Source organism: Oncorhynchus mykiss, chromosome 24 (assembly GCF_013265735.2).
Source record: "Oncorhynchus mykiss isolate Arlee chromosome 24, USDA_OmykA_1.1, whole genome shotgun sequence".
Taxonomy (NCBI): domain Eukaryota; kingdom Metazoa; phylum Chordata; class Actinopteri; order Salmoniformes; family Salmonidae; genus Oncorhynchus; species Oncorhynchus mykiss.
Genome location: NC_048588.1, coordinates 12,597,825 through 12,621,221, shown reverse-complemented (window position 1 = coordinate 12,621,221; position 23,397 = coordinate 12,597,825). Strand labels below are relative to the sequence as shown.

General features: G+C 43.2%; 2 protein-coding genes across 4 annotated transcripts in view; both read right to left on the bottom strand.

The window, feature by feature from the left end:
- Positions 1 to 4,547, bottom strand: part of LOC110503772 (zinc finger and BTB domain-containing protein 44) — a 29,462-nt gene extending 24,915 nt beyond the window's left edge. Inside the window, exon 1 of one of the 3 annotated variants that reach the window (XM_036961914.1) lies at positions 3,522 to 4,547. In XM_036961914.1, coding sequence (XP_036817809.1) covers positions 3,522 to 3,886 — 365 coding nt within the window. In that variant the 5' untranslated portion in view covers positions 3,887 to 4,547. Of the gene's footprint in view, positions 1 to 1,564; positions 2,333 to 3,521 lie in introns of those variants that run through there. The other 2 variants (XM_036961913.1, XM_021582287.2) reach the window with 2 other exon arrangements.
- Positions 4,548 to 14,481: 9,934 nt separating this feature from the next.
- Positions 14,482 to 23,109, bottom strand: LOC110503771 (A disintegrin and metalloproteinase with thrombospondin motifs 8). The gene is made up of 9 exons (XM_021582286.2): positions 22,036 to 23,109; positions 21,203 to 21,442; positions 20,239 to 20,371; positions 19,712 to 19,879; positions 18,294 to 18,586; positions 17,595 to 17,778; positions 17,259 to 17,431; positions 16,953 to 17,128; positions 14,482 to 16,761 (listed from the first exon to the last, which is right to left on the bottom strand). The coding sequence occupies exons 1-9, from the start codon at positions 22,789 to 22,791 to the stop codon at positions 16,029 to 16,031; spliced, it is 2,856 nt and encodes a 951-aa protein (XP_021437961.1). The 5' UTR covers positions 22,792 to 23,109; the 3' UTR covers positions 14,482 to 16,028.
- Positions 23,110 to 23,397: the final 288 nt, after the last annotated feature.

Genomic DNA, 23,397 nt, shown 5'->3' with positions numbered 1-23,397 from the left:
TGCAGAAACAAATGGCAATGAAGGAGTGCAGAGCCAAGAGAAACATCCCTCTTGACATTTGTTTACGCACTGAAACTCAGATTGATTTAATCTCCCAAAAATCTAACGTACAAATGTGCTACTAGCAGAAAATAAATGTGGATGTTCAAAGCCAGAGACAATGTATTTACAGCTCTTGCAATGGTTTAGAAAGGAGATAAACAAATCTCAAAACAAACTTAACCTAACACCAAACAATCTGCATTTTATTTCTGCTACAAGTTTTTGGATTGTTGATGGTTGAGGACAACTGAAGTTGTGCTTACATTATCCTACAATCCAATGAAACCATACAGCCAAATTGTTCAAACAAAATGATGTAATTGTGTAAAAGCCTATCAAATTAACCAAAAAGGTCCTGCTTGGTTTCTTCCAATAAGTTACTATGAAAGAGAGAGGGCAGTGAGAGGGTGAAAGAGAGTGGGGCAGTGAGAGGGTGGAAGAGAGAGGTAGACAGCAAGTTATGTAACAACAATCAAAGCAGATGCATCATGGTGAAATCCAAATTCATGTGGAGTCCACACTACAAGTGCATCTGCCCCTCTCAGACATGTGGCTGCTCTGAGGCATGAGATTTTCCATCAAACAAAACTCTCCTGAAGGGGCTCTCTTTGGGAGAGCTTGTCGTTCTCACTAAGAAAAAAAGGGAAAATACTCCCAGGCTGTTGGTCCAATAGAGGCATCGCAAATTAGGCTTATGCCACTGATTTTAGCTGCAGTGTTGGAGTGTGGGTTGTTGTCTACCTTTCAAAATCATATTCTCTTAATTCTACATTGTGGCTAATCTAATCCAAAACCCGACTCAAGCATTGCCAGGCTTGAACTTTCAAGAACTAGCCTTAAGTTTTTATAGGTGAAGGGTCCATAAATAGGCCTAGATAATTCACTGTAGAAATATAACAAATCAAAGTCTCAAGCTAAAAACCTATTGACGAGTAACTAGGCCTAATAGCCTGCATTATGAAATAAAACATTATTTCTAGAAGGTTATCCCTTCTTGAACAGCCTCCACTAACGTTCTTGGGATTTCCTCATCATACTGACGAAAATAGTTAACTAAATTACGTTAGCTGCTGCAATGAAGTTGTTAGTTCTTACTAATCAAATCAGGTTCGACACAAATAGCCAATGGAGCTCCTCCAAAATTGGGACAGGCATTATGTTTACAGACGAAGGGGGCGTAGGCTCAACTGAACCTAGCTAGCATTTTCACTTGTAAACATTAACAGTGCTTTGCATACCGCAAGCAACAACAAGTTGCAATCTAGCTAGTTGGCTAGCTAACTACAAGCTAGTTAGCTAACAAAAGAAAGCTTGGTAAAAAGTAAAAAACAAAAAAAATAGCTAGTTAGCTGGTTATGAACAATTACAGAGCCTTGTACAAGCCACCAGCTAGCTAGCTAGTTATCTGATGTAACGTTTATTTGACTGGCAAGTAAACTACAAATACACACCAAGCTTCCACACCTTATAGCTAGCTAGCAGTGTTCCGCGATCTAGTTACTGACTAGGCAACAAAATATACCTTCAGTCGATAGAACAGTGTATGATTCCGTCTGTTGTTCGACTTGATCGGCCTCGGGTTGTGGAGTCAAATGAGGCCGATGTAAACACACCACAGCTGGGCGTGCAGCAGCCTAACTTGCAAACTGTCTGGTTGTTATCCTTGCCTATTTAGCCCGTTCTTTGGAATTCCTTGGGAAGCATTCGTTGGCCAAAGACGGATACATTTGAGATTTTCATTAATACTTGGAGCTGTCGATAGCACAAATTGTTTTTAAAGGTTTACAAAATGATTTGTTTTAGCGTTTCGTTTAGATAATTTTAGCTAGCCTCTCTGTGCAAATCCTTTTTGCACTTTATTCCTGTCCCATAATGCAACGCGCAACTCCAATTACAGTAGGCAACATCTGATTTGGTAAAGATCATGTCTGACGGCTCTCGAAAGCAATTTATGTAGCTAAATATGGTTGTTGTAATCACAGGGTGGAAAAGTGGCAGGTTATTTTCGAGCTTGGTTGAGCAGGCAGTGTGAAGTACCGACAAAGCACAGGCAATTTACCAACATTTAATAAATATAAGGCATGGTTAAATTCAGTTCAGAATGCACTTTTCCTCATTTCAGTAGCGCTCATGAACACGTTTGAAACCAATACAAGTAAAACATTTATCAATAGACCAAAAATGAGACACAGGACGTGATGCACCCTAAAGGCAAGTGTCCATTTTCTTTAAACAGTTCTTCTCACAAGCCTCAGTAGCCATGTGGTTTCACCAAATGTTGCTCCATGCACTCGAAAACCAGTGCTCTACCATGCCAGTCTAGACTGCTTCACTTCTTCTTCGGTGGGGTTTATCGGCGGTTGGCATCCAACGTTATGGTGCATGACCGCCACCTACTGTACTGGAGTGTGGGCCAGAGACGGATAAACTAAATCCTACCTTCCAGCCCCGTTTATCTGTTAAAACATATTTGAGACTATATCTAATGACGTTCTACTCAAAATACCATTTAAACTCATTTCCTGTAGCCCCTTCTGCCTCATACTAAATCTCGACATCTCTTTCCCTCTGATACTGCCCGCGCTGTAGCAATATATGCTCTGCAGTCCCGTTTCCTGGCAATAATCACACTTTCCTGTTGGATGCTTTCCTATCACATTTAAGGACGTATTCAACTGGCTGTGTCCCACCCTTAATATTGTACAAAATAGTATTCTCTCTTCTGTCCCTACCTGCCCTCCCCGGCTTTCCTCTGTACTTGAAATAAATGCCTACCCTTAGTATCTCTATTCCACTGCTCCTGCCATCTCTGTACCGTCACTGTTCATATCAGGCTTTCTGCCTCTGCCGTGCTCATTGAAACTACAACATCAACAACCCCACTTCTAAGTGCTTGTTTAGCCAGTACATCAAATGCCTCATTCCCCTCCACCCCCACATGGCCTGAGACCCAAGTAAATCTTATCTGTATACCCATCTGTCTAATCCTGCCATGGGTTTGTAGCACCGTATAAAGAAGGTCTTGTCTGCTACATGACCTAAAGGACTGGAGACTCATTAACACTGCACATGAATCAGAGAAAATAACTACTCTGTCTGGCTTGACTTCTTTCACCCACTGCAAGGCCAACAGTATGGCCATCAGCTCTTCCGTTTATACAGCCAGATGATCTGTAATATGTTTCCTGACTTCCACCCCACATTCCTGAACTACAAATGCTGACCCAGTACATCCTGTCCTTGGATCTTTTGAACCATCTGTGTAAATGGCCACAAAATCCTGTTAAACAGTGTTCAGACGTCTATTAAACAAATCAGATGGATCAACACCCTCCCTATCTTTCTGTAGTCTCTCCAACACTTCTAGATCAACTACTGGAGGCAGGAGTAGCCATGGTGGATTTACAGGGATAGCTACCATTGGACCAAACTCCCTTCCATACAGTCCCATCACCTTCACCTGGGTATTACTCACTCACCCAAAGCTTGTGTTCTGTCTTCGCTCATGTTCCAAGCATGCTGGTAAAATCCCTTTTGCAGGATGAGACACCCCATGTCCCTGTAGGTTGACCCAATAATTAATTGCCAGCTGCTGTCTCCTAATCTGCAATGGCATATATCCTCCATCTCCGCCTGTAATGCAGCCTCTGGGAGATATCCGAAAGGCCCCACTACATATTCTGAGTCCTTGTCCCTGTATGGCATCTAGCCTTTCCAATGATGTCCGGGCTGCCGAACCATACGGTATACTGCCATAGTCTATTACAGATCGGATCAATACAACATACATGGTCCTCAGTGAGGAACGTCCAGCACCCCACTCCTTCCCCGTCAGACAGCACATCACATTTAGCACATTCTTACACTTTCCCACCACTCTCTCTATGTGTTCTGCCCAAGTCAGTCTAGTGTCAAAGTATACCCCAAGAAACCTGAAAGGTCCCCACCCTCTCTAAATTTCTCCCATATAACCTCAAGCATACCTCACCTCCCACCTGGTAAAGAACACTGTCTGAATTCTCTACAGAGAACCTGAATCCCCACATTAATGCCCACCACTCTACCTCATCAATTGCTTCCTGTACCTTCCTGGCTATGTATGGCACATTGCTTCCTGTACCTTCCTGGCTATGTATGGCACATTGCTTCCTGTACCTTCCTGGCTATGTATGGCACATTGCTTCCTGTACCTTCCTGGCTATGTATGGCACATTGCTTCCTGTACCTTCCTGGCTATGTATGGCACATTGCTTCCCCTCTTCCATAAGGCCCCATCATCTGCAAATAAAGACGTCCCAATAACCGGCTGTACCGGAGGGTAAACATCATTGATCATGATTGAGAACAACAGAGGACGAATCACTCTCCCCTGTGGTGTACTGCTGCTTCACTTCCTGTGTGCTGCCTCCTGAAATACATTCTTATTCTTCAATGATGTTTAGCAGCAGTCTGCATCCAATAAATGTTGTATTACCGCCACCTACTGGACTGGAGTACAACTCCCTTTTACTTTGCTTGACATTTTTTTTTAAATATATTTTTATATAAATACCCTACCATCTAACACTACAATCACAAAACAAGTTATAAAAAAAGAACACCACCCTAACCCACTATTTAGTACTACCTCAGGCCAACAACCTGAAAGGATGGGACACGACCACTTAACATACCCTGTAACTCTTCTGATGTCAAGTCTCGCACACCCAAATATCTCTCTGCTGCCACCACAACCTCAATTTTCTGCGACTTACGTTCCATCTCTGCAGTACAGTTGATAACCATAAATGCTATAAAGTTCAACCTTACTGAAACATATATCACTTGTTTTCCTATCGCTCTGTACTAGTACATATCTACTACTCACAACACTCCTCTCAGGATCCCTCCCCCTTGACCCATCTTCCTCTACTTTCTTCACCGCCTCAGCATTTGACAACATCTGCACTACTCTAACCCTAGAAATCTAAACCTGCCTCTCTGCACAGGACATTTCTGATCCTCAACCCCATGGGCACCCCTGCAATTAACACACACTACTACTTTCCCCAATGCTACACATTCCTTTGTCTCATGCCCTTCTGCATACTTCCCACACCTAGCAACCTCCCTCCTACACACTGCTGCCACATGCCCATAATATTGACACCTGTACCTTAAGTAGTAATGAGTGACAAATTGGGACGTTTCACTACTGGTGAACACTACATATTTCCCACTCAAATCACTTCATAATTCTTCCTTAATGACCACTGTGTAACACACATTCTCTATTGAATTACTACACAATGCCTACACATTACTGCTGTATGCCTACTCAATCCCGATTTAATTACTATTGCTATCTGTGTGTGCAGTGTTGTGCCACTGCTGATCACTCCCGAATTGCTTCGGATCCTTTTTAATTTTCTACATACAGTGCATTTGGAAAGTATTCAGACCCCTTGACTTTTTCCACATTTTGTTACGTTAGAGCCTTATTCTAAGGACATGATTTGGAAAGGCACACACCTGTCTATATAAGGTCCCACAGTTTACAGTGCATGTCAGAGCAAAACAATTCCTCAGTCTTGAAGGTCCCCAAGAACAATAGCCTCCATCACTCTTAAATGGATGAAGTTTGGAACTACCAAGACTCTTTCTAGAGCTGGCCGCCCGGGCCAAACTGAGCTATCGAGGGAGAAGGACCTTGGTCAGGGAGGTGACCAAGAACCCGATGGTCACTCTGACAGAGCTCCAGAGTTCCTCTGTGGAGGACAACCATCTCTGCAGCACTCCACCAATCAGGCCGTTAAGGTAGAGAGGCCAGGCGGAAGCCACTCCTCAGTAAAAGGCACAGTCCACTTGGAGTTTGTCAAAAGGCACCTAAAGGACTCTCAGACCACGAGAAACAAGATTCCCTGGTCTGATGAAACCAAGATTAAACTATTTGGCCTGAATGCCGAGCATCACATCTAGAGGAAACCAGGCACCATCCCTACGGTGAAGCATGGTGGTGGCAGCATCATGATGTGGGAATGTTTTTCAGCGGCAGGGACTCGGAGGCTACTCAGGTTCGAGGCAAAGATGAACGGAGAAAAATACAGAGATCCTTGATGAAAACCTGCTCCAGAGCACTCAGGACCTCTGACTGGGGTGAAGGTTCACCTTCCAACAGGACAAGGACCTTAAGCACACAGCCAAGACAATAAAATAGTGGCTTCAGGACAAGTCTCTGAATGTCCTTGAGTAGCCCAGCCAGAGCACTGACTTGAACCCGATCGAACCTCTCTGGAGAGACCTGAAATAGCTGTCCAGCAACGCTTCCCATCTAGCCTGACAGAGCTTGAGAGGATCTACAGAGAAGAATGGGAGAAACTTCCCAAATACAGGTGTGCCAAACTTGTAGCATCATACCCAAGAAGACTGGAGGCTGTAATCACTGCCAAATATGCTTCAACAAAGTACTGAGTAAAGGGTCTGAATACTTACGTAAATGTGATATGTCAGTTTGTTTTTCTTTATACATTTGCTCAATTCTCTAAAAACCTGTTTTTGCTACGTCATTATGGGGTATTGTGTGTAGATTGATGGGGGGAAAAATATTTTATCAATTTTAGAGTAAAGCTGTTAAGGAACAAAATGTGAAAAAGTTCAGGGATCTGAATATTTTCCGAATGCGCTGTAAACCCTTTTGTATTAATATTGAAAAATGACACGTTTATTACTTTTTGCCTAATAAAAATGTACTATTGACATCTTGTATCACTACAAGACTAGTGCACATGTTATTTCCTCAAGTTTCTAACTGTAGTTATATAATTAAACCATAAATAATAAGCTTATAAACTTAATTTAAATGTTTATATTTTATCAAATGAATTACATATTTATACATTTTTATTAATCCCTGTGTATTTGTATTCATTATGGATCCCCATTAGCTGCAGCCAAGGTAGCAGCTACTCTTCCTGTGATCCATCAAAACTAAGGCAGTTTGTACAACTACAAAAAATATTACAGTGCCTTGCAAAAGTATTCCCCCCTTGGCATTTTTCTTACTTTGTTGCATTACAACCTGTAATTTAAATAGAGCAAATTGAGATGACTAAACTGCTTGGAGTAAACCTGGATTGTGGAGTGGCCTAGCCAGTCTCCAGATCTCAACCCCATAGACAATCTTTGGAGGGAGTTGAAAGTCTGTGTTGCCCAGCAACAGCCCCAAAACATCACTGCTCTAGAGGAGGAATGGAGGAATGGGCCAAAATACCAGCAACAGTGTGTGAAAACCTTGTGAAGACTTACAGAAAACGTTTGACCTCGGTCATTGCCAACAAAGGGTATTGAGATAAAGTATTGAGATAAACTTTTGTTATTGACCAAATACTCATTTTTCACCATAATTTGCAAATAAATTCATTAGAAATCCTACAATGTGATTTTCTGGATTTTTAAAAATAATTTTGTCTGTCATAGTTGAAGTGTACCTATGATGAAAATTACAGGCCTCTCTCATCTTTTTAAGTGGGAGAACTTGCACAATTGGTGGCTGACTAAATACTTTTTTGCCCCACTGTATACACCTGTTCTGAAAGGCCCCCAAGTTTGCAACCCCACTAAGCAAGGGGCACAACCAAGCAAGTGGCACCATGAAGACCAAGGAGCTCTCCAAACAGGTCAGGGACAACGTTGTGGAGAAGTACAGATCAGGGTTGGGTTATAAAAAAAATGGACATCCCACAGAGCACCATTAAATCCATTATAAAAAAATGGAAAGAATATGGCACCACAACAAACTTGCCAAGAGAGGGCCACCCACCAAATCTCACAGACCAGGCAAGGAGGGTATTAGTCAGAGAGGCAACAAAGAGACCAAAGGTAATCCTGAAGGAGCTGCAAAGCTCCACAGCTGTAACGGTCGTCGTCTGATGAGGAAGAATCGGACCAAAGCACAGCGTGGTAAGTGTTCATGATTTTATTAAGCTGAACACTAGAACAAAATAACAAAGTGAATAAACGAAACCGAAACAGTCCTGTTGTCACGTTCTGACCATCGTTCGTGTGTGTTTTCCTTGTTTTAGTGTTGGTCAGGACGTGAGCTGGGTGGGCATTCTATGTTGTGTGTCTGGTTTGTCTATTTCTATGTTTGGCCTGATATGGTTCTCAATCAGAGGCAGGTGTTAGTCATTGTCTCTGATTGGGAACCATATTTAGGTAGCCTGGGTTTCACTGTGTGTTTGTGGGTGATTGTTCCTGTCTCTGTGTTTGTATGTGCACCAGTATAGGCTGTTAGGTTTTCGCGATACGTTTCTTGTTTTTGTATTGTTCGTTTTTTCATCATTATTAAAGATGAATCAAGAATACCACGCTGCGTTTTGGTCCGACTCTACTTCACCCAAAGAAAACCGTTACAGAATCACCCACCACAACAGGACCAAGCGGCGTGGTGAAATGCAGCAGGAGCAGCGCGAGGAGGACTGGACATGGGAGGACGAATTAGACGGAAGAGGACCCTGGGCTCAGCCAGGAGAATATTGCCGCCCCAAAGAAGAACTGGAGGCGGCGAAAGCGGAGAGGCGCTGGTATGAGGAGGCAGCACGGCGACGCGGATGGAAGCCTGAGAGTCAGCCCCAAAAATGTCTTGGGGGGGGGCGGGGCTCACAGGGAGTATGGCTACGCCAGGTAGGAGACCTGCGCAAACTCCCTGTGCTTACCGGGGGGCTAGAGAGGCCGGGCAGGCACCGTGTTATGCTGTGGTGCGTACGGTGTCTCCAGTGCGGGTGCATAGCCCGGTGCGGTACATTCCAGCTCCGCGTATCGGCCGGGCTAGAATGAGCATCGAGCCTAGTGCCATGAAGCCGGCTCTACGCATCTGGTCTCCAGTGCGTCTCCTTGGGCCGGCTTACATGACACCAGCCTTGCGCTCGGTGTCTCGGGTTCGCCTGCATAGCCCAGTGCGGGCTATTCCACCTCACCGCACTGACAGGGCGACCACGAGCATTCAACCAGGTAAGGTTGGGCAGGCTCGGTGCTCAAGAGCTCCAGTGCGCCTGCACGGTCCGGTCTATCCAGTACCACCTCCAAGCATCAGCCCTCCGGTGGCAGCTCCCCGCACCAGGCTTCCTGTGCGTGTTCTTGGCCCAGTACCACCAGTGCCAGCACCACGCATCAGGCCTACAGTGCGCCTCGCCTGTCCAGCGCTGTCAGAGCCTTCCTCCTCTCCAGCGCTGCCGGAGTCTCCCGCCTGTTTAGCGCTGCCAGAGCCTTCCGTCTCTACAGCGCTGCCGGAGTCTCCAGTCTGCAAGGAGCTGCCAGTCTGCAAGGAGCTGCCAGTCTGCAAGGAGCTGCCAGTCTGCAAGGAGCTGCCAGTCTGCAAGGAGCCGCCAGAGCTGCCAGTCTGCAAGGAGCCGCCAGAGCTGCCAGTCTGCAGGATGCCGCCAGAGCTGCCAGTCTGCAGGATGCCGCCAGAGCTGCCAGTCTGCAAGGAGCCGCCAGAGCTGCCAGTCAGCATGGAGCAGCCAGGGCCGCCAGTCAGCATGGAGCAGCCAGAGCCGCCAGTCAGCATGGAGCAGCCAGAGCCGCCAGTCAGCATGGAGCAGCCAGAGCCGCCAGTCAGCATGGAGCAGCCAGAGCAGCCAGTCAGCATGGAGCAGCCAGAGCAGCCAGTCAGCATGGAGCAGCCAGAGCAGCCAGTCAGCATGGAGCAGCCAGAGCAGCCAGTCAGCATGGAGCAGCCAGAGCAGCCAGTCAGCATGGAGCAGCCAGAGCTGCCAGTCAGCATGGAGCAGCCAGAGCTGCCAGTCAGCCAGGATCTTCCAGATCTGCCAGGATCCGCCAGTCAGCCGGGATTTGCCAGAACTGCCAGTCAGCCGGGATCTGCCAGAACCAACTACCTGCCTGGGCTTCCTCTCAGTGCTGAGCTTCCCCTCAGTCCCGAGCTTCCCCTCAGTCCCGAGCTTCCCCTCAGTCCCGAGCTTCCCTTCAGTCCCGAGCTACCCTTCAGTCCCGAGCTACCTCAGTCCCGAGCTGCCCCTCAGTCCAGTGGGGCCCTTGGTGAGGACTACTAGGCCAAGGTCGGCGGCGAGGGTCGCCTATCTAGGGACGCTAAGGAGGTGGACTAAGACTATTATGGAGTGAGGTCCACGTCCAGCGCCAGAGCCGCCACCACGGACAGATGCCCACCCACACCCTCCCTATAGGTTTAGGTTGTGCGTCCGGAGTCCGCACCTTGGAGGGGGGGTACTGTCACGTTCTGATCATCGTTCGTGTGTGTTTTCCTTGTTTTAGTGTTGGTCAGGACGTGAGCTGGTGGGCATTCTATGTTGTGTCTGGTTTGTCTATTTCTATGTTTGGCCTGATATGGTTCTCAATCAGAGGCAGGTGTTAGTCATTGTCTCTGATTGGGAACCATATTTAGGTAGCCTGGGTTTCACTGTGTGTTTGTGGGTGATTGTTCCTGTCTCTGTGTTTTTATGTGCACCAGTATAGGCTGTTAGGTTTTCTCGATACGTTTCTTGTTTTTGTATTGTTCGTTTTTTTCATCATTATTAAAGATGAATCAAGAATACCACGCTGCGTTTTGGTCCGTCTCTACTTCACCCAAAGAAAACCGTTACACCTGTCAGGTGCAGAACACTAAACAGAAAACAACTACCCACAAAATATAGGTGGGGAAAAAGCTACCTAAGTATGGTTCCCAATCAGAGACAACGATAGTCAGCTGTCCCTGATTGAGAACCATACCCGGCCAAAATAAAGAAATACAAAACATAGAAAAAAGAACATAGAATGCCACCCCAAATCATACCCTGACCAAACCAAAATAGAGACATAAAAAGCTCTCTAAGGTCAGGGCATGACAACAGCAGAGATTGGAGTATCTATCCATAGGACCACTTTAAGCCGTACACTCCACAGAGCTGGGCTTTACAGAAGAGTGGCCAGAAAAAAGCCATTGCTTAAAGAAAAAAATAAGCAAACACGTATGGTGTCCGCCAAAAGGCATGTGGGAGACTCCCCAAACATATGGAAGAAGGTTCTCTGATTAGATGAGACTAAAATTGAGCTTTTTGGCCATCAAGAAAAATGCTATGTCTGGCGCAAACCCAGCACCTCGCATCACCCCTAGAATCTCATCCCCACAGCGAAGCATGGTGGTGGCAGCATCATGCTGTGGGTATGTTTTTCATCGGCAGGGACTGGGAAACTGGTCAGAATTTAAGGAATGATGGATGGTGCTAAATACAATACAGGGAAATTCTTGAGGGAAACCTGTTTTCAGTCTTAATGAGATTTGAGACTGGGATGGAGATTCACCTTCCAGCAGGACAATGACCCTAAGCATACTGCTAAAGCAACACTCAAGTGATTTAAGGGGAAACATTTAAATGTCTTGGAATGGCCTAGTCAAAGCCTAGACCTCAATCAATTGAAAATATGTGGTATGACATAAATATTGCTGTACCAGAACCCATCCAACTTGAAGGAGCTGGAGCAGTTTTGCCTTGAAGAATGGGCAAAAATCCCAGTGGCTAGATGTGCCAGGCTGATAGAGACAGACCCCAAGAGACTTGCAGTTGTAATTGCTGCAAAAGGTGGCCCTACAAAGTATTGACTTTGGGGGTGAATAGTTAGGCACGCTCAAGTTTTTTTTTTGTCTCATTTCTTGTTTGTTCAAAATGGTAGGCATGTTGTGTAAATTAAATGATACAACCCCCCCAAAATTCTATTTGAATTCCAAGTTGTAAGGCAACAAAATAGGAAAAATGCCATGGGGGTGAATACTTTCGCAAGCCACTGTACAATACATTCACAATCCCCTACTTCACCACCACCACATATCTACAGTACAAAATCCATGTATACGTGCGTATATTGCGTATGTTATCGTGTGTTATCGTTTGTGTTGCTTCACAGTCCCCGCTGTTCCATAAGGTGTTTTTTTAATCTGTTTTTAAATCTGATTTTATTGCTTGCATGAGTTACTTGATGTGGAATAGAGTTCCATGTAGTCATGGCTCTATGTAGTACTGTGCGCCTTCCATTGTCTGTTATGGACTTGGGGACTGTGAAGAGGCCTCTTGTGGCATGTCTTGTGGGTGTCCGAGCTGTGCGCCAGTAGTGCAAACAGACAGCTCGGGGTATTCAACATGTCTCAACACCTCTCATAAATACAAGCAGTGTGGAAGTCAATCTCTCCTCCACTTTGAGCCAGGAGAGATTGACATGCATATTATTAATATTAGCTCTCTGTGTACATCTAGGGGCCAGCCATGCTGCCCTGTTCTGAACCAATTGCAATTTTCCTAAGTCCTTTTTTGTGCCACCTGACCACACGACTGAACCGTAGTCCAGGTACGAGAAAACTAGGGCTTGTAGGTCCTGCATTGTTGACAGTGCTGTCAAGAAGATAGAGCATTGCCTTATCATGGACATACTTCTCCCCATCTTAGCTACTATTGTATCAATATGTTTTGACCATGACAGTTTACAATCCAGGGTTACTCCAAGCAGTTTAGTCATCTCAATTTGCTCAATTTCCACATGATTTATTACAAGATCTAGTTGAGGTTTAAGGTTTAGTGAATGATTTGTCCCCAATTGTATTGTCCCATTTGTATACAAGCACATACTTATTAGCTAGCATGACGAAAACAAAGGCTACGTAGCTACATTTCAATGGGGCTAAAAAACAGCTAGGCTAATACTTTTACATTTACATTTCTATTAAAACGGATAACGGCTAAGACCGTTTTGGCCAACAATCTTTTTGATGTAGCAAAAAGTGATATAAACAGCTAAATAACAGCATAAAAAGTGTTCATAAAACATAAAGGATAGTTAAACATACAGCACAAAGGCTATGAAAGACTGCATGATGAAGGATGGAAGATGATTACATACGGGATTGTCAAATGCTATCGAGGTAACAACAACCAACTACTTCTGGTTTTGTCTTCTTCTGTGGTCTTGAGCACAGAAATCCACGAACTGCAAAACTTTCAAATTAAATAAAAATACAATTATACCTGCACACTGAATCCCTGGTGAAGTGAAAATAATAAAAAAAATAATTGAATAATGAAGTAAGCTTTATGCAACATATTCTTGAGTGAAAACCCAATACACCTCTTTGTTTGGGTAATTTTTCTCTGCCACACACATTTTAATTTGCCTCTCTCCGCCCGTGTTGCCGCCAGAGTTTAAGATTTTTCATAAACTGTAGGGGGCTTCGCCAGGTTTTGCAGCTCCCTGCGTGTAAGGCCCTTAACACATAGTCCAACTTGGACTTGAACACGGATCTCTGTCAGTCTAACACCTTAACCGTAACACCAAGAGGTCCAAACCAGTTGACAAGGTTGCTTTGTAGTCTACTAGGCCACTAGTAACACTAGTTTTCTTAGCCTATCATATTATGTAGCCAACCCACTGGGCACAAACGTCAATTCAACGTCTATTTCACATTGGTTCAACGTAATTTCATTGAAATGACTTGGAAACAACATTGATTCAACCAGTGTGCCCAGCAGGAAGCCTACTGGCATCGAGTTGAATTGCCCAAAGAATGCATGAGCAGAATCCATGAGCTGTGCCCCAAAAGATTTTGTTTGGAAATGACAATGGAAAAAAATATGAATTTGATTTCTCATGTATCCAAAGAAATTAGCTATAATTTCTGCAGGCACAGCTGCAGGTTCATCTCTGAATATTTTATTGTTGTACTGTAGTCAAGAGTCTGCACACACAGTTCTGGACCATTCTATTGGATGATCCTGGAGATAGCCTCTGAATTATTTTGTTTGGATGAAGATCATGCTGTCAAAAAGCTCCTTTCATATAGGCTACGGTACCTCTGAAAGCTAGCTGATCAACTATTTGCATGTAATACAATAAGCCCATAAATGCTAGCCAGAAGAACACAAATTATGGACAGAGGATCATTTAAAACACACTTTCATTGTCTGTAAAATATATCACTAGCCACTTTAAACAATGCTACTTAATATGTTTACATACCCTACATTATTCATCTCATATGTCTACGTATATACTGTACTCGATACCATCTACTGCATCTTGCCTATGCCGTTCTGTACCATCACTCATTCACATATCTTTATGTACATATTCTTTATCCCTTTACACTTGTGTGTATAAGGTAGTAGTTTTGGAATTGTTAGTTAGATTACTCGTTGGTTATTACTGCATTGTCGGAACTAGAAGCACAAGCATTTCGCTACACTCGCATTAACATCTGCTAACCATGTGTATGTGACAAATAACATTTGATTTGATGTGTATGTCCATCTAATAGGAAGATTGAACAATGTGCGTAGTGTGCACATATTTGTATTTTTATTCTCTGTGTTTAAACCAGAAGACTGCAGTGGAAGGAGAAGCAGACCCGTGGTAGGTCAAACTTTCCAAAACGGGTAACAAAAGAGACAACTCAATGTTTACTGCATATAGTAAAATGTGATGTATTTGACCATTTTATTGTAGACATATACAATAAATTGTAGAGAAATCTCAAAGATATTGTAGACATAAATCTCAAAGACAGCAGCATTTGAAAATGTTATAATTTCAGGTCCAAGGTAAAAACGTTAAAATAAATAGCTTTAAAAGGAAGCTACAATAATAATAATATAGTATTATGGTCCTTCACTGAAGGTATATCATATTTTGCCTTTTTTGTTTTATGACATACAAACTGGAATGAGAAATCAAACATATACAGACATCTGACAAACAATAGAGCATTCTTCCCATTATGAATAATATATATTTTTAAATCAACTATGAAATTATTACAAACAAAGGACTTGTTCTTTATGCAAATTATTTTCGATGCACCATAATATACCATTTCACACGTGTTTATATTGAATTTGGTTGTACTTACAATTCCTTTAAAAACACTACATAAAAAGTACAGAACAGAGAAAATAAATCCCCGTTACACTGATTTGCCTCAGATCAGATTCCTGACCATGGTCTGCTAAACTAAATTTTACACAAAGAGTGTGTACACTCATTTTAGGAACACTAAAATGTCTGTTTCATTCTTACTGCTAATTAATGCTGGTTGCTTTTTTGTTACAAAGTATATTATTTGATTTAATGTCTGTCAATGTCTAATCTCAAAAACCCTAAACTAAAATGTTGCTTAATTGCATCAGATTGTTTCGTTGTCTGCCCACTAGAGATTAGTCAATGGCAGACCTAATCACCTGTACTATTTGAATGATTATGGGTGAACTTACATTTTCATCTTTAATCATATCAGTTCCACAAATCATTAATCAACAATAAGATAGCAGATAGATTCTTTGACACATTTTTTTACAGGCAGTTAACACAACACAAAAAATAATTATTTTTCCCAAGGAAATTAAACAAAAGAGCAAACCACAAGCAAGGTATCCACAAGCAAGGTATCCACAAGCAAGGTATCCACAAGCAAGGTATTTTACAAAGTTTTTCATCTTGTCCACCTAATCAAATGTTTTACACAAACCCTTTTTACTCAAAAATAATACACACTGTAAGTCATTGTCTTGCAATGATAATGTCACATGTTATGGTAGGAATAGTATGCCTTCAAACTAACTTTATTAGCCCTGTTCATTTATTGGCTCTGAGTCTCTGACTGTATAGTTCTGGGTTATATGCTGGAAAATTGAGGTATATTTAACAGCAATGGTGTTTGTCAGTAGGTTTTATGCAAAGTAATTGCTTTTAGGAGAGAATAATATTTTGCACACAGTACCTTTGTCTATTTTAACAAAACAACACATGTACATCCTGAGGTAGCTAGATCTCTATTGGTTCAAACTTCTCTAGTGGTTGTCCTATTGTCCTATGTCCTATGACTTGTCTGGGTTAGTTAGTGCACTCTTAATTTCCAAACTAGGGTTTCCCTGCTTTTCTCTAAAGCACGGTCGGGTCGGTTAAGAATCCACTACACTACCCCTCCCAAAGTTCTCTGTCTTCATGTCTCCTCGCTAGCACTCTTGGTAAACACACTCTACCGACACTGGCGCAGGTTGCTTGTTAGCGTCACACTTCTCCGACTCGACAGTCTTGCCGGTGTAGTCTATACAGACAACACTGCGTCGGCGTTCCCCCTGGCCACAAGTTCGTGAACAGGATGACCAAGGCCCCATTTGCCAGATGGGGCATGGCAGATCAGCACAGGGTCTGATATCTGTGGGTTTCAGGTCCTTATCGCAGGTATTGGAATGGAATCCAGCGTTGTCTCTGCATTCAACGTTCCTTCGGGACCACCCAGAGCTGCAACTCTTGGAGCACTCTGACCATTTGCCCAAATGCCACTGGGGCACACCGAAAGCCTGGATCACATGCAACGAAGCCTTTTTCTCTTTGGATTTAGTGAAAGACACATCTTTGGGGATAAAGAATGTGTATTTGACCTTGGGTGGAAATGCCTCCCCAGCAGTGGCCAGCAACTGGATGGTGATGGCCTCCCTCAGTTGTCTGAAGCTCTGGATTCTCTCCAAGGTGGTGGACGAGCCACTGTACTTCAGCACAGCCCCGAGAACAGGGATATCCTGCTCCACCGTGGACACAGAGAAGTTACCATTCAGTATGTAGCCACCGCTCTCTCGCTTGACCGCCAGGTAGTTTCCATCGTGTGTGATGTTCCTATGGCTACGCTGTTTAATGTCAATATTGGTAGCCCCGACAGGAATGGTCACAATGTCGCTGTATCCATAACTGAAAGAAAGAAGCTAAATGTCTCATTACAGCTGTAATCACATCCGCAGCACAAAAGACAATCAACCAATAATGCTTTCTAAATATGACTGTTATTTATTCTGGCTCATTATAAGACAATAATGGCTAAGACATTAGGGTCATAAATGATTGTTACCATCATTGCAATTGGAATATTTAGGTGTACTCACGTGGCTTTGTTGTATGAGCCAGTGATCTTCCTGCAACTGAGGCCATCCCCACCACACAAGCCACACTTGTCAAGCCTCTTGTTTGAGCCGATCTCTTGGTCACAGCCCGCCTTGACACATTGGCCTTGTACACAGAGAGACGTAGTGTCAGGACCACATGTCGTGCCGTCGATAACCTATGGACCACAAATGCAAACTTAAGGTCTCAATTTACTTAACACTGTGATTCACCAAACAGTGAAGGCAAGCTGTAAAATATTTATTTACAATGGCCAACATTTTACAGATGATTTTTAGTGAACGTACCTTTGCTTCAAAGACTTTGAATTCACTGCTGCCTTTGGCCCGGCAGAAGAGTTTACACCTGTCCCGGGGCGACACACCAGCGTACTTTGGAATCCATTGCTTCATGTTCCCAAGAATGTCCAGATAGTTGAAGCTGTTGTACTTCTCACACTGCTCCTCTCTAAAACTCTTCCCTAAGGTTGGAGAAATGACAAAGGGGAAAAAATTATCCATAAAACTAATATCAAAGCAGAGACATTTATTGAAAAATCTAGGTTAAAAACACCACTATAGCTCACCACTATATAAATTAAAGGAAATTATGTAGTGCAAGTGCCTAGACAAAATATGGCTCACCATTTTCCTCACACGTCTGGGGGTTGCAGGACTGGTACTGGACTCTCTGGCCCTCGCAGTACTTGCCGCCGTTCTGGGGCACGGGATCTGTGCACTCCCTGTAGGAGAACTCCACACCCCCTCCACATGTCCTGGAGCACTGTTGCCATGGTCCCCAAGCACCCCAGCCGCCATCCACAACCACCTGTGGTAAAGCCAAAACGAAACAGAGTGAGTACTGAGTGCCATGATAACATCAGCCGTCCAACTCAACCACAGTCTAGGCTGAGGCGTCTCTTGGCATGCCATGACTTGGGTAAATCTGTCCGTCAGTGTGGCACGCTTCTGCTGTCTCCCACATTCCTGTTCTATGTGTCACCACTTGTAGAACCCGTGGCGCACTTGGCAAGACTAAAGTGTGTGTGTCTGTGTGTGTGTGTGTGTTTTCACAAGCTTTTACTAGTGGGTGAGCAAAAAGTATATTAACTGCCAGCATGTCAATTTATAAATCGAGTTTATTGGCACATGCTACAGAGCTTGTACTCTCAGAAGTACGGTCTTCCTTACAAAGCAGGAAGGAAATTCTCTGTCACAGAGAAATTAATCCACATATAGTAACTAACAAGGCATTCTGAGACAGAGTTTTTGTCAAAATGCAATACCAGAAGACCAAATATAGATTTTTTTTTCTCCCCTTTTCTGAGAAAAACTAGGGCTTACCTTTGGCTGCATGACCTCGTGGGCTGCCATGCATGCACCGTGCAGACAGCTCATGTTGGTGGCGCACGTGGTGCCATCTGCCCAGTGAAGGCTGCCGTTTCTGGTGGTGCAGTGGGGCTTGCCCTCCTCCCGGCACCACAGCTGGCTGCAGACATCACTGTCAGAGGTGTTGGGGCAGTGCACAAACTCCTCCCCAAACATCTGCTGACACTGGCGGTCGAGGCTGTATGTGGTGCCTGGGAGTTCACTGGGTAACGGTAAGATGCTCTCCGGTGGATCCAAGAGGCAGTCGCCTGTGATTGAACACACGAGAGGTCTGTTTTTTTTTTGTTTTTTTTTAATCAACTGGTTGTATAATGTGGAGACTTGACAGTGACAGAAGCTGACTTTGTTGGAGTCTTCACACAATCACATTTTGGACAGTTGGTGAAGCTTCTCAGACCCATGATCTCTTATTTGGATTGATATTCAATGAGCTTTAGTGTGATGTTGTTCTTGACCCGGTGATCAGACCACTTTCTTAGCCACATACACTCTCTCTGGAATCACTGACTAACTGATAAAGAACATATTATCTGCTCACACCAGCTGTTACTTTTGGCTTGTGAGAACCGAAACCTTCTCTGTATGTATGACTCAGAGGAACGGAAGGTCTTGATTAAATGTTACAAAATAATATGAATCTCTTCAAATAACAAACAGTACCATTCACGCCCAATTTCAGATATAAGTAGTAACCACAAACAATTTGTCAGCCAATCTCTAAATTCCTTAGGATGTCTCCAATTTATCTCCATTTTGAGATTTATTAGTGCATATTTTAGTGACTCTTTTGCATATAAGCAAACCTGCGGTGAGAAACTACAGGTGGAGTTAACATTGTGAACACGTGTGAAGCCTGCAGGTATAACGCTTTGTAACTTGTTATAAGCATTATGAGCCTTTGGAATGGCTTACAATAAGTAACTTCTACTGGAAGTATTCATTGTCGTTGTCAGAGGCCATCATTTCCTTAAGCGGGTAGATATTATCAAAGAAAATACAGAAGTGAAAACTGGGCCCTCATAACAGAGTGGTTTGAACTAGAAGGCTCTAGTAAAAACAGACCTAGAAGGCTTTTGTAAAAATGGATCTACCAGCAACTGCTGAGTTTTAAAAACAATGTATGTGATTTCATTCAGGTCCAGTCTACTGACCTCAACACACAGTGTTCATATGTTGTGATATACATGCAGTAGAATTTAAAATTTAAATTAAAAAAAAGTATAATAGTTGTAAAAAAATGACTGTAATATCAAATCATTTAAAAGCTTTTAACAAAAATAAACACTTTAACACTTTCCTCATAGAAAGTGCTACCAAATATGTTTCCTTTGCCTACATCAGAGTTGTCAGTGTTGTTTATCAGCATGACATACCGTGTCCGTTGTCAAAGAACTCTGTGATGTAGAGAGCGCTGCAAGGGGACCAGGGGAAAGTCTTGTTGAGGTGAATGAACAGAGGGGCCATCATGTGATGGCCGCCCAGATTCCCAAACATCCTCTCGCAATTCTTGGAGTCGTCGTGTGGCATACTCAGCACGTGGCCTAAAGCAGAACAATACCATTCAAATTAAATTAATACTATTTAAGGTATGCTATGGAAGTAAAGTTGCTAATAGTTTACATCTACTTTAGGTTTGGGGGTCGACTGTATGGTTCATATCAAGTTCGTATCTCATTAAACCACACAATTATTAGTTGTAGGCTAACCCACTTTTGCATAAGCTTTCGGCTCATGGGTGTGCCCCTTTCTGTACAAATGAAGTTATTTGTGGACAATATTTCTGTACATTTAGCAGACCCTTTTCGACAAGAGGCTAAATGTATGTAGACCTATAGTAGCTTTATATATGGTCAATATAGAAGTTTGAGAAAGTTCAAATTGTTTAATGCACAAGTCATACCAAGTTCATGGGCAGCAGTGAAAGCTGCTTGAAGTCCATTGTCCTCAATGACAGAGCAACTCCTTTTTGGATCGCACGCAGTTCCCACATCAGCAACCCCAAGGGTGTCACAACTCTGATGTCCACAAATATCCTGGAAGACAGACAACAGCGGTTTCAAACAGTGAATCTTTAGACAGCATTTCTTTTTGTCCCTGGTTGTTTGTTTTTTTTCTCTTTTCACTTGAGAGCTAATGCCAAAAAAACGTGTTTGTCAATGTTTCCATCATAAAATGAAGCAAATAAATATTCCTGGCAGACAGAAGCAGATCTATGATGTGGGGAAATTAATGGTGTGGTATTAGATATATATTTCAACGACATGCCTCAACATTTTCCCTTCACATGTCAGGCTCACTCTCTGCGACTGAGAAATGTTTCCTGGGGCCTATGATCCCAAACCACAAGACATAACCATACATGATTCAAAGGACATCTGGACTCAGAGTGACATGCTGAATTCAACTCAGCACGTGTACACCTTGTTTTGCAGAAGCATAGCTCATTGGAGACCGCATGTGCAAACTACTTCCAATTTAAGTCTCAAGTTTTGGGGTTTCTCTTGTGGCGAGGCATGTGGCACACATTCTTCGGCAGGTCAAATTCAGGGCAGCAACATTACACCCATACTCTGGCCATTTTAAGGGATGTCATCATCACTCAAGGCTGATTTGTGGCAATTCTAAAAAATACCTCATAGGAGACCATTCAGCCCTATACTGTATGTTTAGAAAGCTCATCCAATCTGATTCAGCCAATTGTATTTCCTTAGAGGATACATAATCAAATATATCACTGTTTGCTTACAGTATTTCATTAACTCTCCAAACCATATGGTAACATCATTATGGAATAAGGGGTTAGGGAGATCCTGTGACATTGATGTAATGTGTGACAGTATACATGTGGGGCAGGCAGTGCTCACCTCTCGGGTGAAAAGTAGAGCAGTGTCGTAGTGCTCAGGATGCCTCTGGCTGGCCGGGTTGAACTGTTGTTGCCAGGCACAGAAATTGCGCAGAGCGACTCCCCCGTTATTGGAGAGTGACGGTCCAACCTCCTCGTCTTCCACCACCACCATCTTCACCACCACCATGTGGACAGAGTTCTTGATACTGGGATGTTTGTAAAGCTGGGCAGCCATTGAGACCAAGGTCAGGATATAGTGCTGGAGCAAGGGAGGACAACCGGCATTAGGGAGGCTTACAAGGCAACACTGGTGGTGATGATTTAGGCTAAAACTGGAGGGGAAAAACTAAGTGAGTGAAATAACGAAGTAAACACACATGTTTTTCCCCCGTTAAAAAAAAAGAGGAAGTATCTTTAAAAATGTCTAATGTTCATGCTCTTTATCACTTGCATGACCCCAACATTGTTTAATGGTGATGATTTAGAAGCTACGTCATAATGAATGCGGAACGAAATTACTGCCAAAGCATCATTATCATGCCTGACCTTATCAGAGGTTTCCCAGTCCCATCATTACTCTCTACGCACTCTTCCTTTTATAATGATCTCATTACTTCAACTTAGTTACCGCCATGCATATCAGCAAGTGTGGCGAGCCTAGTCCTGCATGACAGAGCAGATCAGAAACATTGTTTCTGCACCCAAAACATAGGCTATAATTATTTTCAATTGAAACAGAAACTATTTTTTTCATAAAATATTTTGGCTGTGTGTGTTTTCGCATTGGGGGTTGGATTAAATGCAATAAATTAAATTAGTCAACATAGGCTATATTAATCGAATATATCCTACCTTTATCTCATCTCCATAGAAATGTGTCATGGACGAGTCTGCAACCACCAGCGTCTCAATAAATCGTGGTGCTGAAACAAAGCGTTTCCCTCGTAATTGTCTCTCAGGATATTGTTCATCGTGAATAAAACTGTTCATGTCAGCTTTTACACGACTCTCCTCACTCAGTTGATCAAATACAGTTTGAGTGTCATGTGGTGCTTCGGTGGGTGTCGTCCTTTTGATAAAATGTAACTGTTCAGTCGACCTCTCCCTTCTCCCTGAGCCGAGCACTTTGGGCTCAATTAAATACTCATCCCCGTCTGTAACAAACGATCCAAGGATGCCATAACAGAGACTGACCGCAACAACAGAATCTTGGTTGGAGTCCACAGTCCCCGAGTAAAAACAGCTTCTCAAATGTCTTTCCATCTCTTCAGTCTTGTTTATCAAGTTGTGAAAGTCCGTTTCAGTCTCAGAAGTGTGTCTGCCATGGACACCTGAGGCGCTGCGTAAAGTGTGGAGATCGTTTGCTTTGATGCGTTGAATTGTCAGTGTAGTAGATAAGAAACTGTTATCCGGACTTAAATTCAAAGTGAAATCTCGGCCAAAGGCACTGAGTCTAAATCTCGGCTGTTCTTCACTTCGTTTCCAAAAACGACCACTGCTTCTTCCATTTAACCTGACAGGTACAATTTCCTCGGAATCAAACAATTTAGAAAGTGATTTGTCGATTACGCACAGGACTAGTAAAACGAAACACCTATTCGAACACATATTCTGCAATGGAAATTGCACAAAAAAAATGTTAAAACAAAAACAACTTTTCAACCAAAATTCCGGACCAAGCCCATACGCAGCTGTACTCGTCAATAGATAATGTCGGTAGAAAATCTCGAGTCACTAAACTATTTTTAGTCTTAGGGACCTCACAACTAAAATATTTTTTTCATCAGTATAATGTGACAAAAACCCACTGCTGTATAGTCAGTCTGTGTCGAGAATGTTTGATATTTTTAGTTTAATTGTGTGATCTTCATGCTATTATAGCGGAGCTAAAATACTGTTCTACCACTCGGCAGCACCACTGAATACTAGGAGTAGCGGAGGTATTTATACTTTCTTGTATACCACTCGTTGCCTCAAATTCTCCTCCCACTCGTACCTCATGAGAAACTCTTGGATAAATCGGATCCAATGGGAAGTAAGCGACACTCCCCCCTTCTGAAATAGCTGCAGTTTGACAACCCTGCAACTAACATGAACTCGGCATAGGCCTACAGCACAGGACGCTGCAACATGGATACCTATATTATAATTGAAGGGCTCGGTCAGTTATTTTAAACTTTGAGTGACTGCCAGTGCAGTGGCCCCCAAGCGACT

Bases quoted from the DNA above. Each gene is read 5' to 3' on its own strand.
- LOC110503771 (XM_021582286.2), bottom strand. From the start codon at position 22,791: ATGTGTTCGAATAGGTGTTTCGTTTTACTAGTCCTGTGCGTAATCGAC. The intron at 18,587-19,711 runs GTATGTCATGCT...GTTCAATCACAG, and splicing joins GTTCTTTGACAACGGACACG to GCGACTGCCTCTTGGATCCA. The intron at 17,129-17,258 runs GTACGTTCACTA...TGTGGTCCATAG, and splicing joins TCAAAGTCTTTGAAGCAAAG to GTTATCGACGGCACGACATG.